This window comes from Candida parapsilosis, contig 005807 (genome assembly GCF_000182765.1).
Source record: "Candida parapsilosis strain CDC317 annotated contig 005807".
Taxonomy (NCBI): Eukaryota; Fungi; Ascomycota; class Pichiomycetes; order Serinales; family Debaryomycetaceae; genus Lodderomyces; species Lodderomyces parapsilosis.
In genome coordinates, this window is record NW_023503280.1 from 1,778,952 (window position 1) to 1,794,689 (window position 15,738).

General features: G+C 37.7%; 6 protein-coding genes across 6 annotated transcripts; 4 read left to right on the top strand and 2 right to left on the bottom strand. All coding sequences in view use genetic code 12, as the record gives it.

Annotated features, from left to right (window-relative positions):
* Positions 1 to 48: 48 nt before the first annotated feature.
* Positions 49 to 1,147, top strand: CPAR2_807660 (uncharacterized protein; the record flags this gene model as incomplete). The annotated part of the gene is made up of 2 exons (XM_036808676.1): positions 49 to 276; positions 338 to 1,147. The coding sequence occupies 2 exons, from the start codon at positions 49 to 51 to the stop codon at positions 1,145 to 1,147; spliced, it is 1,038 nt and encodes a 345-aa protein (XP_036665389.1).
* Positions 1,148 to 1,217: 70 nt separating this feature from the next.
* RAD50 (MRX complex DNA-binding subunit) lies at positions 1,218 to 5,165 on the bottom strand (the record flags this gene model as incomplete). The annotated part of the gene is made up of 1 exon (XM_036808677.1): positions 1,218 to 5,165. The coding sequence occupies one exon, from the start codon at positions 5,163 to 5,165 to the stop codon at positions 1,218 to 1,220; it is 3,948 nt and encodes a 1,315-aa protein (XP_036665390.1).
* An 81-nt stretch (positions 5,166 to 5,246) lies between these two features.
* On the bottom strand, positions 5,247 to 6,488 carry RNA1 (GTPase-activating protein; the record flags this gene model as incomplete). The annotated part of the gene is made up of 1 exon (XM_036808678.1): positions 5,247 to 6,488. The coding sequence occupies one exon, from the start codon at positions 6,486 to 6,488 to the stop codon at positions 5,247 to 5,249; it is 1,242 nt and encodes a 413-aa protein (XP_036665391.1).
* A 226-nt stretch (positions 6,489 to 6,714) lies between these two features.
* TOM6 (Tom6p) lies at positions 6,715 to 6,882 on the top strand (the record flags this gene model as incomplete). Its single annotated transcript, XM_036808680.1, has 1 exon — positions 6,715 to 6,882. The coding sequence occupies one exon, from the start codon at positions 6,715 to 6,717 to the stop codon at positions 6,880 to 6,882; it is 168 nt and encodes a 55-aa protein (XP_036665392.1).
* Positions 6,883 to 9,747: 2,865 nt separating this feature from the next.
* POX1-3 (acyl-CoA oxidase) lies at positions 9,748 to 11,883 on the top strand (the record flags this gene model as incomplete). The annotated part of the gene is made up of 1 exon (XM_036808681.1): positions 9,748 to 11,883. One exon carries the CDS (start codon positions 9,748 to 9,750, stop codon positions 11,881 to 11,883), a length of 2,136 nt encoding a protein of 711 aa, XP_036665393.1.
* A 1,002-nt stretch (positions 11,884 to 12,885) lies between these two features.
* CPAR2_807710 (uncharacterized protein) lies at positions 12,886 to 15,021 on the top strand (the record flags this gene model as incomplete). Its single annotated transcript, XM_036808682.1, has 1 exon — positions 12,886 to 15,021. One exon carries the CDS (start codon positions 12,886 to 12,888, stop codon positions 15,019 to 15,021), a length of 2,136 nt encoding a protein of 711 aa, XP_036665394.1.
* Between the last annotated feature and the right edge of the window lie 717 nt (positions 15,022 to 15,738).

Sequence of the window (15,738 nt, forward strand, 5' to 3'; positions counted from 1 at the left end):
TCCTTCCTCACCACTTTTGAAGAGGATACTGTCACCACGAAATAAAGAATGGAATTGATTGACCTCGTCGGACTCCGATACTCTAAAGACAAAGATATACCATTAAGAGTATGGATCAATGGAGTGGGTAACTTACTCGCATTGCTATTCTATATACTATTCTATCATGTGGTTTCTGTTTTTGCAGCAGCGTTGGCAATAGTATTTCCAGACACAGCGAGCTTGGTAAAAAACAGGTGCGGTACATTCTTCTGGGACTTTGGTTTATATCTAATGGTATGTAAAAAGACATCCACTTTGGATGAAAAATTGAACTAATGCTAACTTTATTCTGGAGCACTGGAACAAGGTCAAGATCAAAGTTATGGGAGATGAACTCAATCCAAATCCCGCAGTTGTCATCAGTAACCATGCCTCATTGGCTGATTGCTTTGTACTCCAGCACTTGTCAAGACTCTCAACAAAATCCGAAAGAGATTGCAAGGACGGATTCCCACACAATAGAGATCTCAAATTACCTATAATCAACTTTTTCTCATGGTTTTTAATATGGAGAGTGCCCTCGTTTAAAATCTTGACTCATTTGTTGAAAACTGACGAGAATTGGGAACTTGAAGAGAGTTCAATCTTGTACGTATTTGCCAAATTGCTCAAGAGCAAATTTTGTGAATGGATTGTGTTATTCCCAGAAGTGAATGTATGGACCCTTGATGGGTATAATTTGCAACAACAGATTGGTGAGAAATATTTCCTACCCAAATTAGAGCATCTACTCTACCCACGCTACTCGGCTTTCCATAATATAATCACTGCCATGACAAAATTCAAACCTCATCCGTATTCCAATTTGTACGATTTGACTATTTTGTATTGTCGTCGACAACATGGCGATGAAGTAAATTACCAACCGCCTACTTTATTAGAAATATTCTCATCAAAAGATCCCATTACTGTACTCGTTTATGTCAAGGTTAGATCAATTGCTAGAATCCCCAATAAGAGAAAAAAATTGGAAAGGTATTTGGAACATTTGTGGAAACACAAGGATAAGATAATAACACAAATTAAGGAAGAGAATAATTTGCACCAAATGAGAAACTTCAATCGACACACCACATTCAGCTCCTCCATATCTGGTGTGATCTAGGAAGTTCATCACAATTTTGGAAGCTTTACCTCTTGTTTCATTATAATCATGCTAGCTATTGTACTGCTAGCTACCTTGTTGCAAAACTCATTCTATAAATTCTCGACTTGCTCTTTTCATCTCTGTCAATTTTATAATAATGATCAGTAAAGCCCCGCAAATGACTCAAAAACATTTCATCGTGGGTAATCACAATCAACTGGAAATTCAGTTGTCGTTTCCTGTAATCAATGACTCTATTCAATGCCGTTGCCAAAGCTTCAGCATTCTCGCTATCCAAATTGGTCGTGGGCTCATCCAATGCAATTATACCACAGTTAGATCCAAAACATTCAGCCAATGCCAATCGAATCAAAATACTGGATAACACTTTCTGCCCTGCCGAACAACGTCCTCTCATATCTAGCTCGCTAGAGTCCTTAACCATAACCACCCGATAATTGTATGATCTATTACCTTTAGCTTGGAGGTTTACGTCACTTTTGATTGCAATGGTGGAAATGTCTGTTCCTTGGTAAGTTTGTGACCATAATTCTGTCAATATACGATTAATGTCTTCCATTTTTATACTATGGTACTTCATAATTGCGTTGTCCAACGCTTTTGAGTAGTTTTGAATATCATTGGACACAAGTAGATTAGTTTGCAATTTGATCCATTCTTCGTGGTACATTTCATCAACATTTTTGTATTCAGTTGCCAATTCCTTCTTCAATGTCTCAATTTGATCCTTGATTTGTTTGACTTCACCAACTTTCCCGGCATGTCGTGACGATAGATCTGATATCTCGTCTCTAATGCGTTTGGAGTTTTGCTGGTATTCCTCTTTTTGCAACTGTGCATTTTCAATATCCATTGAATTCAATTGAAATTCAGTTTCATCTAATCGGCTAACTTGCGCACGGTAGTCGATATTAGCAACAATATTGTGCTCAACTCGTGACGAGTCCATCACCAACTTTTCAAATTTCTTAACTACATTTGAGTTTTCCGAAATTTGCGCTTTTATAGAGTCAGTTTCTTTGACAATGGCTTCCATTTTGGCAAAATTTTCCTCCAATTTGGGAAGGTCAATAGTTTCGAAATCAGTCACTGCAGTCAAAAGCGTTTGGAAGGTGTCCACTATTGAACCAATTAACTTGACTCTTTTCAGCATCTTTTCTTCAGCCAGAGATTGCTCCATTTGGATTTGCTTCAACTCAAGAAATGCCCTGTCCCTTTCTTTTCTCAAACGCAGCAATCTCGATCTCATTTCTAGACCATTCGATTCCAAACCAGCTATGTTGGTTTCAACATCCTGAATCGACCTCTTGATGTTCTGTACTTCAGCTAATGAACGCTCGAGGTTACTAATGGTCAACCTAGTATCCTTAACTTTATTTTCTAATCTTTGGATATTCTTTTGCACTTTATACTTTTCGTCATTGAGGTCGGTCACATGCTGTCTTACTTCACGTCTCTTGACACTAATTTCTTGTTGCTGGTTTTGCAATTCTTCGATTGAAGTTATAGTAGAACCAAACTCGTCCAACTCGTCATTCAATTTATCTACTTTGAGATCAAGATCTTGTACTTCAAGATTCAACCTGGAAGCATCGTCAAGCGGCTTTTTCAAATTGACCGCAAATTCAAAAGAATGTCTCATACCTTCAAGAGTTTTGGTTTCGGTTTTCAATGTGTCGCTTAGTTCATTAATTTTGTCGTCGAGAACATTTAAATCTGCCTCAAGTTTGGGCTTCAATGTGGCACATTCGCGATAATTGATCACTTTCAAGCTGATACGCTTTGTAGCATCAAGTTCTTTACCAATTTCTTCGGCATTCCTCTTCACCTCCCTTATTTTTTCTTCGTCAAATCCTTGTTTCAATTCTTTGACAAACTTTTGCAAAGCCGGATCATCAAACATACGTTTACACAATAAGCAACATTTGTTCTTTTCTGCCATTTCCAAGGCTGATTTGCCATAACTTTTGGTCACTTCAGATGTGTTTACATCTTCAGTCACATTTCGGTAATCCTCCTCCAAATCATACAATATATTTTCATATTCATCAATTTCCGATTCTTGAATTACATCAGTGATGTCGGATTTCAATTTATCAATTTTGGATAGATTGTCGGATATGTTATTTAAAATGCCCTGCCTAGAGGACTTCATTGAGTCAATCTCGCTTTGTATACCATAAACCTTTTTCTGTTGAGTCTCCACTTCTGTTTTCAATTCTTCATATCTTTCTTCAAGTTTTGCTTCAGCAAAATCCACATCAAGATCAATTCCAGCCACTTCCTTGTACTCACTATTGAATTTTTTGGCAATCTTTGTAATTGACGCATTTTTCAACTCTATTTCGTCTTGCAAGTATTTGATCTTGGTTCTCAACTCTGATTGTTTACTACTCTTCAGCAACCTTTTGGAAAGTTCGTCTGCTTCAAATTCAAGTTTGACATTTTCGGCATTTGCCTTTGTTATCTGGATATCTAGTTTGTCCACTTCCTTCTTATTTTTTTTTGCATCAAGTTCTTCTATAGTTGTTGCCAACTCCCCCTTTTGCGAAACCAAATCAGATTCATCATTTGAAGTTGCATCCAACTTTCTTTTCAATTGCAACAAACTTTGCTGAGATTTCTGCACGTCGCTGTCAATATATTCCAATGACTGCTCATCCTTGATTATTTTGTCCTCCACCTCCTTTAGTAGTTTTTGTTTCTCAATTTCAATGGACTTGTTAGTCGACTGTAAATCTTTTTCTTGCTTCTGGAGGTCTACGAGCTTCGAAGTAACTGCATCTTTAAACTTTGCCAAGTTTGTCAACTCGTCCCCACCAAGTTCTTCAACCTCAGCTGCATTGTTCTTTATAATTTGAGTCAATTTGACTTTGTTTGAATCATAATCTGCCTTCTTAGCCTTGAGTGACCCGTCCAACCTAATCAATTCATTATACTCCTCCGTCTTTTCGTTCAAGCTAGAACTCAAATTGTCTCCCACATTTTGTAACTTGCGAATAGACTCCTTATTTTCCGCGACAATAGCTGCAAAGTTTTCTTGCTTATGAAGCAACTCCTCGTCACTATCAGGCAAAATTTCAATTGAACTTTTAATTCTATCAATAGTCTCCGTAAGCGACGTTCTTTTCATCAACAAGTTCTCATAATCACTCAACGTCTTTTGAAATTCTTGATTAGTGGCAAACAACTTCTCCGCCTCGATATCCTTTTGTTCAATTTGAATATTCAATTCACTAATCTCCGAAGCAAACGTTTCAACAGATTGATTCATCTCTGTTAATCGATCACGTACTTTCTTTGCTCGATCCTTGTCAATTTTCAAATGGTTAACACTTTGTTCGATCAATTTTATATCAGTTGCCATATCCTTTTTGATACTTTTCAAATTATCAATCACTTTGGTAAATCTAGATGCCTCAAATATATCATCAAACTTCTTTTTCAATACTGATGCTTCACTCAATGGCCACAAACTTTCATCTTGATGACAGAATATTACATTATCCAAGATGGCCGTCGATGCACCGAGGAAGATGGGAATCTGCGAGTCAAGCTCAGCATTCTTGGACGATATACTTGTTTTTTTGCCATTTTCAATATAGGCTAATTGCCCCTCCATTGATTTAAACGTAACGGTGCTGGCATTGGCAGTCTTCGTATTCTTGATGCTTGCTTGAACTGACCTCGTCGTGATCATTGATTTGCCATTGGCATTCTTGAATGCCAATTTTACTTGTCCTGTAACTGAAGTTCTGGAACTGAGGCTTGGATCATGAACAAATGCCCCACCTTTTGAATTTGGTGGTAGATTACCCGTGGTTGCGTATCGTAGACATTCAATTACCGTTGTTTTACCGCATCCATTTTGGCCACAAATCAAAGTCAATGGAAACCCAAACTGTATCGTTTCATCGGATTCAGGCTCAAATGATCTGATACCTTTAATGGATAGTTTGTATATACTGGACATGCAGGATCCAGAATAAGAGAGGTAAAACTGTAGAAATGCCATCTTTTTGAAAAATCGCGTCTACTGTGTATAACAACACGCTACCCAGAAGCTAAAAAGTCAGTTTTATTTCTATACACATTTCTACTCAATATGAGCCTTTGACAACTCATCAGCAATATCATCCACTGCCGCGTCTTTGTCTTCAAGCTTAACACCAGCAAGCTCTTTCTCTAATTCCTCCAAATCGAGATCAACTTCTAATGAGTCTTCTTCTTCTTCCTCCTCTTCTTCTTCCTCTTCATCACTGTCCAACTCTTCCAATTCGTCCAACTCATCGATTTCTCCAAAACCTCTTTTCTCAAATACTTCCTTGATGCTTTCTATATGCTTTGAATCCTCCTCGAACCTGTTACCATTCAACTCTAAAAGCTTCAAGTTGGGCAAACATTCACCGATCAAGTCAGCCAAAACTGCTAAACTATCGATTTCCAATTCATTGTATTGCAACTTGAGAACCATCAAATTTTCCTTCTTGTCTTTACTGAATGCTCTCACAACTTCTAATGAACCTTTATTTTTCAACAATGAATCATTCAAATTCAATTCAACCAAATCGGGCCAGTTGGATATCGATTCAGCCAATTTTATTGCACCTGAAGTGGTGATTGTGTTGTCTTGTAAATCCAACACCTTCAATTTCTTATTATGGCTCAATCCTTTCTCCACTAGCTTAGAAATACCTGCAGGTCTTATACCATTTTGGTACAATCTAACCACTTCCAAATCGTTGTGGTTTCTTAACCCAACAACCAAATAATTGACTGATCCATTCTCCAACCTGTTTCTTCCACAGATAAAAGTCTTTAATGACGACGACTTTTTAGCTGCTGCTTTAGCTTTGGCCAATTTGAACAACGAGCCACCGATTCTTGAACCAGCAAATGGACCCATTCCATTATTTGACAAAATCAAATGTTCCAAAGACACAGCTTTGGAAATGTAGGCTTCAATAGGGTCAATAGTTTGCAAGCCAAAGGCGTTATCGCTTAAGTTGATCAATTTCAAATTGGGGAACTTCAATAAAGCAGGCAATAAATAGTTTAACGATTGTGGAATCTCCGTCTTTAAACGTCCAGTGTACAAATCCGAAAAATTGATTTCAACAACAGTGTCCTTGTGGTTTAAAAGCGCTTCACTTAATGCTTTAGAAGCTTCGATACCAATGGTGTTTCCCGAGAAATCAATCTTGGTAACATTTTCAATAGTATTTAATTCTTTAAGGTATGGTTCGATATCAGCTTCGGAGTTGAATTTGATTTGTTTCCCAGCAATTGAATAAGTAGTCTCGGGCGTGACCCCCAACTCAACATTAACTGAAGCCATTCTTCTTTTTGAAATTGTACTTTGATTTATGGTATAATCCAGAAATGTAGTCTTGTATGCTTTCGGTTGATGCACCAGCGATCAAACAAAAATAAAAAAAAAAAAAAAAGAAAAAAATCTCGCTCCAACGATGACAAGACGAAACGAAAAATTTTTGATGTAAAGACACGGACGCAGCAATCAACTTTTATCATTAACATCATCATATCCTACAATATATCCAAAGATGAACTTTCAAACAAGAGCATCACCAAAGGCTACAGAAGAAAAATCTACTTTTCAAAAGATTAGAGAAACTCCTGCTTTCGCTGTAGGTACACAAGTTACTTTATTTGGTTTAGGTGTCTTGTTCATTCAATCACCATTGATGGAGATGTTGGTGCCACAATTATAATCAAGAGGATGAAAAGAGTGTTCATTGTTGTACATAGCAATTATTGGTGAATATAGAACTGTTTTTATTAAGGAGATTGTTGTAAATGATCGATGAGTATACTTTTGGGAGTACTTTGGAGTTTCAAAATCTGTACATGAATTTCGAGTTGAACTTGATTGGAATTAATCAAGTAATCTGAAGAATTGGGTTGTTTTAACATAGACTAACCCAAAGTAGCCACAGCGCAGACAGATAAATTACCTCTTTGCCTTCCCTTTCCATGATAGCGATGGTGACGTTACACCTCTCGAGTCTTTTACGCTATAATTTGTAGTAGAGTGTGTCGATGACATCATTGAAGTGTAGTCATATCCAAGAGTGTCCAAAGAACAATCACACTAACTTCTCAACACATGTCAATTCCGTCATTTTAGTTCTGATGGTTTTGTTTATACTAAGTGGTCTTCGAGAACAACCTTTCAATACTTCCAGTATCGTATGTTCGAGCTGCTCCTATATTTCGTTGAGAGCTATACACTGGTACATTATACTCATGGTCTGAGGAAATTGATCGTATTCATTGGTCAAAAAATGCTAGATGCAACAGCATATACGCAATGAGCATAGCAACATAAGCAACCTTTTGCCCTCTGTGTTTTAGATCTCAAGGTCAATGCAATGGGCTCCTTAATGTTGAAATCTCAGGTTGCAAAATAAAACCGTTCCAGAATCAATCTGGCGAAACCTTACTACTGTGCCTGCGGGTCTGTTTTGACAATCCCAGAGATAAAGCAACTTACACTCTTGGAGATGTGAATTGTCTACATGGTACTTGTTCTGGATCTTTTGCTAGATCCGTAGGACAAACGATGTCACAAGGACATGGTAGCTCATCTAAGTAGCGGATACTTTCCTCAGCTAGCCTAGCTTTAAGACTTCAACAATTACCCCACATTTTTCCCCTAGATCCTTACCATTCTAGGATACGCATAAACATTGACTTAATCCACGGTTCAAGTATCATCAATACACTCTATTTTCAGCTTTTGTTTTGTGAATGGTATATGACATGATTTTTTTATCATCATATTATCTATATAAAATGCAGCTCAAGCTATTTCCGTGTGGTTATTGTGTAATTTTAGTATCAGCATATCAACCGCTAACTTACATATATGAAATTCCTATTAGCTTTTACTATTTTCAAAGTTAAATCAGGCCACGGCCGGTATTATCAATACATCGGATGTTTAGGGTTAAAACAGGTACTCCCCCGAGGAAAAGAAAGAAGGATCCTTGCTATACACAAAGAATATGGATAATTCGAAATATCCACGGTCAGAACGTATCTTTTATAAAGATTTCGGATGTTTGCTAGAGGAATGACATTTTGAAAACCGCTATCAAATAAATGGAACGTTGCAAATCTTCCTTTTCTCTCCTTAGCACAAGAGGGCGTGCGACACCTCTATACTTTGCAACTGTTAAGAGAAAACGGCACCTTCTTGTTTCTCACTTAATAAAAAGCTGTCACGTGAATAATTTCTTTTCCCTGGCCTCGGTCGAAAAACTAAAAACAAACGACCTCGGCACAAAAGAAGAGCCAGTAAATGCAGTACAAAGTGGTCATTGGCACACGAACTTTTCACCCCTCTTTTCTCTGTCTACACATATGCACATGTATGTTTGTTTGTAAAAAAGACCCTTTAGCTTTGTACTTTCAAAAACTGTTTTTTGGTCAAACAAGAAGATGCCGATGATACGATATCAAACATTTAAAGAAATCTGATGATCTAAAAACGAAAATAATTAACACAAGGGGTTGCAAGAAAAAAAAAGCACCTGATGTGATGGTTTTTTATTGTAAAAGAGCCACTCTTAGTGTTTAGTGTTTAGCGGGCTTTAATTTTCTCCATTTGAAAAGGGGAGGGGCAAAACGCGGGGTACATCATTACATACGCAGTATCCGAAAAACTGTTTTTTTTTTTGCTTTACAAACGAGGTATGATAGCTACAACAATTTAACTAAAGACTGAATGAAACGAGAGAAAGCGAGGGTAGACGTGGTTTGAAGAAGATGTTGAAAGACTTATCTCCGACTCCGAAGAATTTTGGAGGTGAAAAGGTAGAAGTGATAAGTTGCATTGTCTTCTTTTTACTCCGTGGATGAAAACCTCCATTTTGTGACGGAGTTATAAAAAAAAAAAAAATTGAGGTTTGTGTAATTTGTTTTTTCTCAGTTGTGGAGTAATAGGAGAAATCAGACACAAGACACATTATCAGACATCAGACACAAACAAATATGGTTAAATAAATTTTGTGTCGTATAATTACAATAAGTCAATGGGAGAGAAAGAGAGAAAGTAACCGCCGGAGTTTAGCGGTATACTCCACCTGGACAAGTGAGAAAGAAAGGTTTCTTCCTGATACTGCCGCCAACAGAACAACCACCCTATAGTAAGCTATACAGTCTCTCATTCTCTCTCTCTTAATAAGGTCATTTTACAATTTACATTTTAGTGCTCTCTGTTTTCATGCATAACATAAAATAGATAATGCATAATAATACCCATGGGCTTGTGATTAAATAATATTTACTGTATGTATACCTCTCTCACCAAGTTTCTTACCAATCTTTTCCACCTTTCTGAAATTCTTTTCCTTCAATTATAAATATCATCAAACATTTCTCCTATTTACTAATTTACTTCACTTCCATCCCCCTTTTTCCATCAGGTAATATACTTTCACGTATTATCCAAATTCATTAAATATCACAACTAGTATAGCTACTTGAATCAAAACAAGTTTACTGTTTACGCCACTAACCTCAACCCCACACACAAATACACTTTATTAAAACACACACACACATATATAACAATGTCTGTTCCTTTCACCACCAAAACTGTCAGTTTAAGCAAGGGCCCAGACCCAAAGACTTCTATTCAAACTGAGAGAAATGCTCAAAAGATTGACCCTCAAGCTATGCATTACTTTTTGGAAGGTTCTAAAGAAAGAGCAGAATTGCTCAAATCATTGACTCAACAGATGGAAAGAGACCCAATCTTGTTTACTGACGGGTCCTACTACGACTTGACCAAAGAACAACAAAGAGAATTGACTGTACTTAAGATTAACAGAGTTTCAAGATACTTAGAAAATGAAACCATTGATGTTTTCAACAAGAGGTTATCTTTGATTGGTGTTATCGACCCACAAGTTGGTACCAGAATGGGTGTTAACTTGGGTTTGTTCCTTTCATGTATCAGAGGTAATGGTACTAATGAACAATTAAAGTATTGGGCTTTGGATAAGCATACTGCTCAACTTAGAGGTATCTATGGTTGTTTTGGTATGACTGAGTTGGGTCATGGTTCAAATGTTGCCGGTATTGAAACCACTGCAACTTTTGACAAGGAGAATGATGAATTCATCATCAACACTCCACATATTGGTGCTACTAAATGGTGGATTGGTGGTGCTGCTCACTCATCCACTCACTGTTCTGTTTATGCTAGATTGATTGTCGATGGCAAAGATTATGGTGTCAAGACCTTTGTTGTTCCATTGAGAGACGCTAACCATGACTTGATGCCAGGTGTTTCCGTTGGTGACATTGGGGCCAAGATGGGAAGAGAAGGTATTGATAACGGTTGGATTCAGTTCTCATCCGTCAGAATCCCAAGATTTTTCATGTTGCAAAAGTTCTGTAAAGTTTCTAGAGATGGTGAAGTTGTTTTGCCACCATTGGAACAATTGTCTTACTCAGCCTTGTTAGGAGGTAGAGTTATGATGGTTTTGGATTCATACAGAATGTTGGCTAGAATGTCCACTATTGCATTGAGATATGCTATTGGAAGAAGACAATTTAAAGGTGACAATGTTGATCCAAATGATGAAAATGCTTTGGAAACACAATTGTTGGACTATCCATTGCATCAAAAGAGGTTATTCCCATACTTGGCTGCCGCATATGTCATATCTGCAGGTGCATTGAAGGTCGAGAGAACCATTGAAGATACCTTGGTGGAATTGGACAATGCTGTTGAAAAGGGTGATAATGCAAGCATCATGAAGTCCATTGAGGCTATGAAATCATTGTTTGTTGATTCTGGTTCTTTGAAGGCCACCTCTACCTGGTTAGCTGCTCAAGGTATTGATGAATGTAGACAATCATGTGGTGGTCACGGTTACTCAGGCTACAATGGTTTCGGAAGAGCTTATAATGATTGGGTTGTTCAGTGTACTTGGGAAGGTGACAATAATGTTTTGGGTATGACCACCGGTAAGCCATTTGTGAAGCACGTTATGTCTCTTGAAGACACTGGTAAACCAGTCAAGGGATCATCAGATTTCTTGAACCAGTTGAAGGAATACACTGGCTCTGGAGCCAGCAAGGTTATCTTGAACGATGCAAATGATATTCTCGATCTCAAGAAGTTCATCAAGTCTTTGGAAGTTGCCATCATTAGGTTATCTTCTGAAACTGCCAAAATTGTTAGAAAGGAAAATTTTGATTTTGTTGGTGCTGAATTGGTTAACATTTCTAAATTGAATGCTCATCGTTACGTATTGACTGAATATGTGAGAAGAGTTGATGCTCATGATAACGCAAGCTTGAAACCATACTTGTATGACTTGGGTAGAGTATATGCTGCCACTGTTGTTTTGGACAAGTTTTCGGGTGTTTATTTGACATTCAATGTTGCATCCACCAATGCAATTACTGACTTGATTAAGATTGTTATTCCAAAATTGTGCAAGCAAATCAGACCAAATGTTGTTGGATTGACTGATTCATTCCAAATGTCTGACATGATGATCAATGCTGCTATTGGTAAATACGACGGTGATATTTACGAAAACTACTTTGATTTGGTCAAGACCTTGAACCCTCCACGTAACCACAAGGCTCCATACTCTGCTGCTTTGGAAGCCATGTTGAACCGTCCATCACGCGAGGAAAGAGAAAGATTTGAAAAGAGCGCAGAGACTGCTGAAATCTTGTCCAAGTAGGCCAATTTCCACTTTCAACGCTCTTTTTGTTTTTATTATTTGTGATGTATACCTATTGTTAATGAAAAATTTAAAGTTTGAGATGATCAATGTAGAGCGAAATTTGGGTACAGTTTAAGTAACGGAGGGCTATCTAGTTCTGTCGAATTGTCCCTTGTGGTAGCCAACGAAACACGAATACAAATCGCTATCGGTAGACACTATTTTGGAGATTATCATCCCTTGTGCAACTGCGGCTCATGGTTATCAATTATTTCCTTTCTCGGACATTTTGTGGAGTAAAACTAAGTCGGACATACAAAAAGAGAGGAAAAAAAAAAATGGAAAATCAAAAACAACGGACAAAAAAGTGAAACAATAGAGCAACACAAACACACGTTTTTTAAATAAGGACTCTCTTTATTGAGTGACAATGACGAATATTTCGGTTCAAGTATTTTAATGTCGCGTATGGAATATTTGCGACACTGGGTATTTTTATATTTAGCCGAGGGAGAATTGGCGATCGAAAACAACGTTTTAAAATACAAAATAAGTTGAAGAATAGAAGCGTTTGAAAAGTTGTTAACACCCCCAAGTTCGTGCCGAGTGTCTGTAACGAGCCTGTTCCCTGCTCCCCACATGGTGCTAATTTGATCCTTCGGTTAAACGAAAAGAAATTGCTTATGAAGCGGATTTAAAATTTTGTTAAACAGTGTGTATTGATTCTGTGGGTGGGTTTATTGTACAATAAAAAGAAAAAAGAAAACTAGGATTTATCCATATTTACTTTGTGGCAAGGAATTTGTACGAATGACTTCGGTGGATTTTCCCACTTTGATTCTTCAAAATATAAATATCCACAAACTTTTCCTGTCCCCATATTTCAAATCTTTTTCACTATTTCTTCTATTTTGAAAGAGTTCAACTTTTTGATTTATTAAACACTAAATTTATTTGTTGTCATCAACACTTTGACATATTATATTTCACATTGTTTACAAAGATATTTATAAATCAAAAATGTCGGTTCCATTCACAGCTAAAAATGTTAATTTGAGCAAGGGTCCCGACCCACAAACTTCTATTCAAACTGAAAGAGCTGCTCAAAAGTTTAATCCACAAGCTATGCAATATTTCTTGGAAGGTTCTAGAGAAAGAGCCGAAGTAATCAAGGCCTTGACTCAACAAATGGAAAGAGATCCAATCTTGTTCACTGATGGGTCTTTTTACGATATGAACAAAAACCAGTTGAGAGAAATGACTGCAGTGAAAATCAATAGAATCGCCAGATACATGGAAGTTGATTCGCCTGATGTCTATGCTCAAAGATTGTCATTGATTGGTGTCTTTGATCCATCTGTTTGTACCAGAATTGCTGTCAACTTGGGTTTGTTCGCTAATTGTATTAAAGGTAACGGTACTGCCGATCAAATCAAATACTGGACTTTGGACAAGCACACAAATTATCTTAGAGGAATTTACGGTTGTTTTGGTATGACTGAGTTGGCTCACGGATCCAACGTTATGGGTCTTGAAACTACTGCAACTTTTGACAAGGAGAACGATGAATTCATCATCAACACTCCACATGTTGGTGCTACTAAATGGTGGATTGGTGGTGCTGCTCACTCAGCCACTCACTGTACAGTATACGCCAGATTGAAAGTTGATGGTGAAGATTATGGTGTCAAGACCTTTGTTGTTCCATTGAGAGACTCAAACCATGACTTGATGCCAGGTGTTACCGTTGGTGATATTGGAGCCAAGATGGGAAGAGATGGTATTGATAACGGTTGGATCCAGTTCTCATCCGTCAGAATCCCAAGATTTTTCATGTTGCAAAAGTTCTGTAAAGTCTCAAGAGATGGTGAAGTTGTTTTGCCACCATTGGAACAATTGTCTTACTCAGCCTTGTTAGGAGGTAGAGTTATGATGGTTTTGGAATCATATAGAATGTTGGCCAGAGTTTCGACCATTGCATTGAGATATGCTATTGGAAGAAGACAATTTAAAGGTGACAACGTTGATCCAAATGATGAAAATGCTTTGGAAACACAATTGTTGGACTATCCATTGCATCAAAAGAGGTTATTCCCATACTTAGCTGCCGCATATGTCATATCTGCAGGTGCATTGAAGGTGGAGAAGACTATTGAAGACACTTTGGCATTTTTGGACAAAGCTGTTGCTAATAATGACCAAAAAGCTATAATGCAATCCATTGGTGCCATGAAATCATTGTTTGTTGATTCTGGTTCGTTGAAACCAACTTGTACTTGGTTGGCCGCTGAAGGTATTGATCAATGTAGACAAGCATGTGGTGGTCACGGTTACTCAGCATACAATGGTTTCGGAAGAGCTTACAATGATTGGGTTGTTCAATGTACTTGGGAAGGTGATAACAACGTCTTGTGTATGAACACTGGTAAGCCGTTTGTTAAGAATGTCATCGGTCTTGAAGATAATGGCAAGGCTGTTAAGGGAGGTTCAGAGTTTTTGAACCAATTGAAAGATTACACTGGCTCTGGAGCCAGTAAAGTCATTTTGGAAAATGCAAATGATATTACTGACCTTAAAAAGTTCATCAAGTCTTTGGAAGTTGCCATCATTAGGTTATCTTCTGAAACTGCCAAGACAGTCAGAAAAGAAAATTTTGATTTTGTTGGTGCTGAATTGGTTAACATTTCTAAATTGAATGCTCATCGTTACGTATTGAGCACTTACGTTGACAGGGTTGATGCTCATGATGACGCAAGCTTGAAACCATACTTGTATGACTTGGGTAGAGTATATGCTGCCACTGTTGTTTTGGACAAGTTCTCCGGTATCTTTTTGACATTCAATGTTGCATCCACCAATGCAATTACTGATTTGGCAAAGATTGTTATTCCAAAATTGTGCAAGCAAATCAGACCAAATGTTGTTGGATTGACTGATTCATTCCAAATGTCTGACATGATGATCAATGCTGCTATTGGAAGATATGATGGTGATATTTACGAAAACTACTTTGATTTGGTCAAGACCTTGAACCCTCCACGCAATGACAAGGCTCCATACTCTGCTGCTTTGGAAGGAATGTTGAACCGTCCATCACTTGAGGAGAGAGAAAGATTTGAAAAGAGTGCAGAGACTGCTGAAATCTTGTCCAAGTAAACCCGACTTCTTGACAAATGGGAGTAGAATCTTGTTGTGTATAGTTAGAGATTTCATGAAAGTAAAGTTATTAGAGAAACAGAAGCTGTACAGAGAGAGCCTGAGTGTAGTTGTGTTGCAAGAATTGATGGTTTCCTTTGCGAGTTGTTGAAAGGTACGGTATTCCGGATTGGGGTTCACCCACGAAAGGCAGTTTGTTACACAGGAGGTGACAACTCGACTAGAATGCAATATTATCACACTTATATTTTGCCTCGTGAAGTAGCACAGGGAATACGGGAATTATTCTCTTACCTTCTATTAGTGGTCTCCACTAATAGCGTCTTTCTTTCGATCCATCGAGTTTGAGCTATGTACACTACCTTCACTAACGTTGTACGAGCGATTCTCATTTGTGGAAAGTATACACCTCCCCCCCAACTATTCAATCACCTGATAACAAGTACCCCCAAATGATGAAGGGAGAGTCCCTTGAGAATAGAGACTAATTGTTTACAAAAGCTTGTTTTTTATTAGATCTACCTGCATAGCGAAACCACAAAAGCATATGGTGTTATAGACACTGTTGTTGTTGTTGTTGTGGTTGTTACATATGATTTTTTTTTTGTGTGTGTGGAGTAAGAAGACAAAAAATGCGACACAGCTTGTAGTAGTACAGTTCAATGTCGCTCCTGAGGCGACGCGACATCGTTTGTCTTCGAATGAATGAGAGGATGG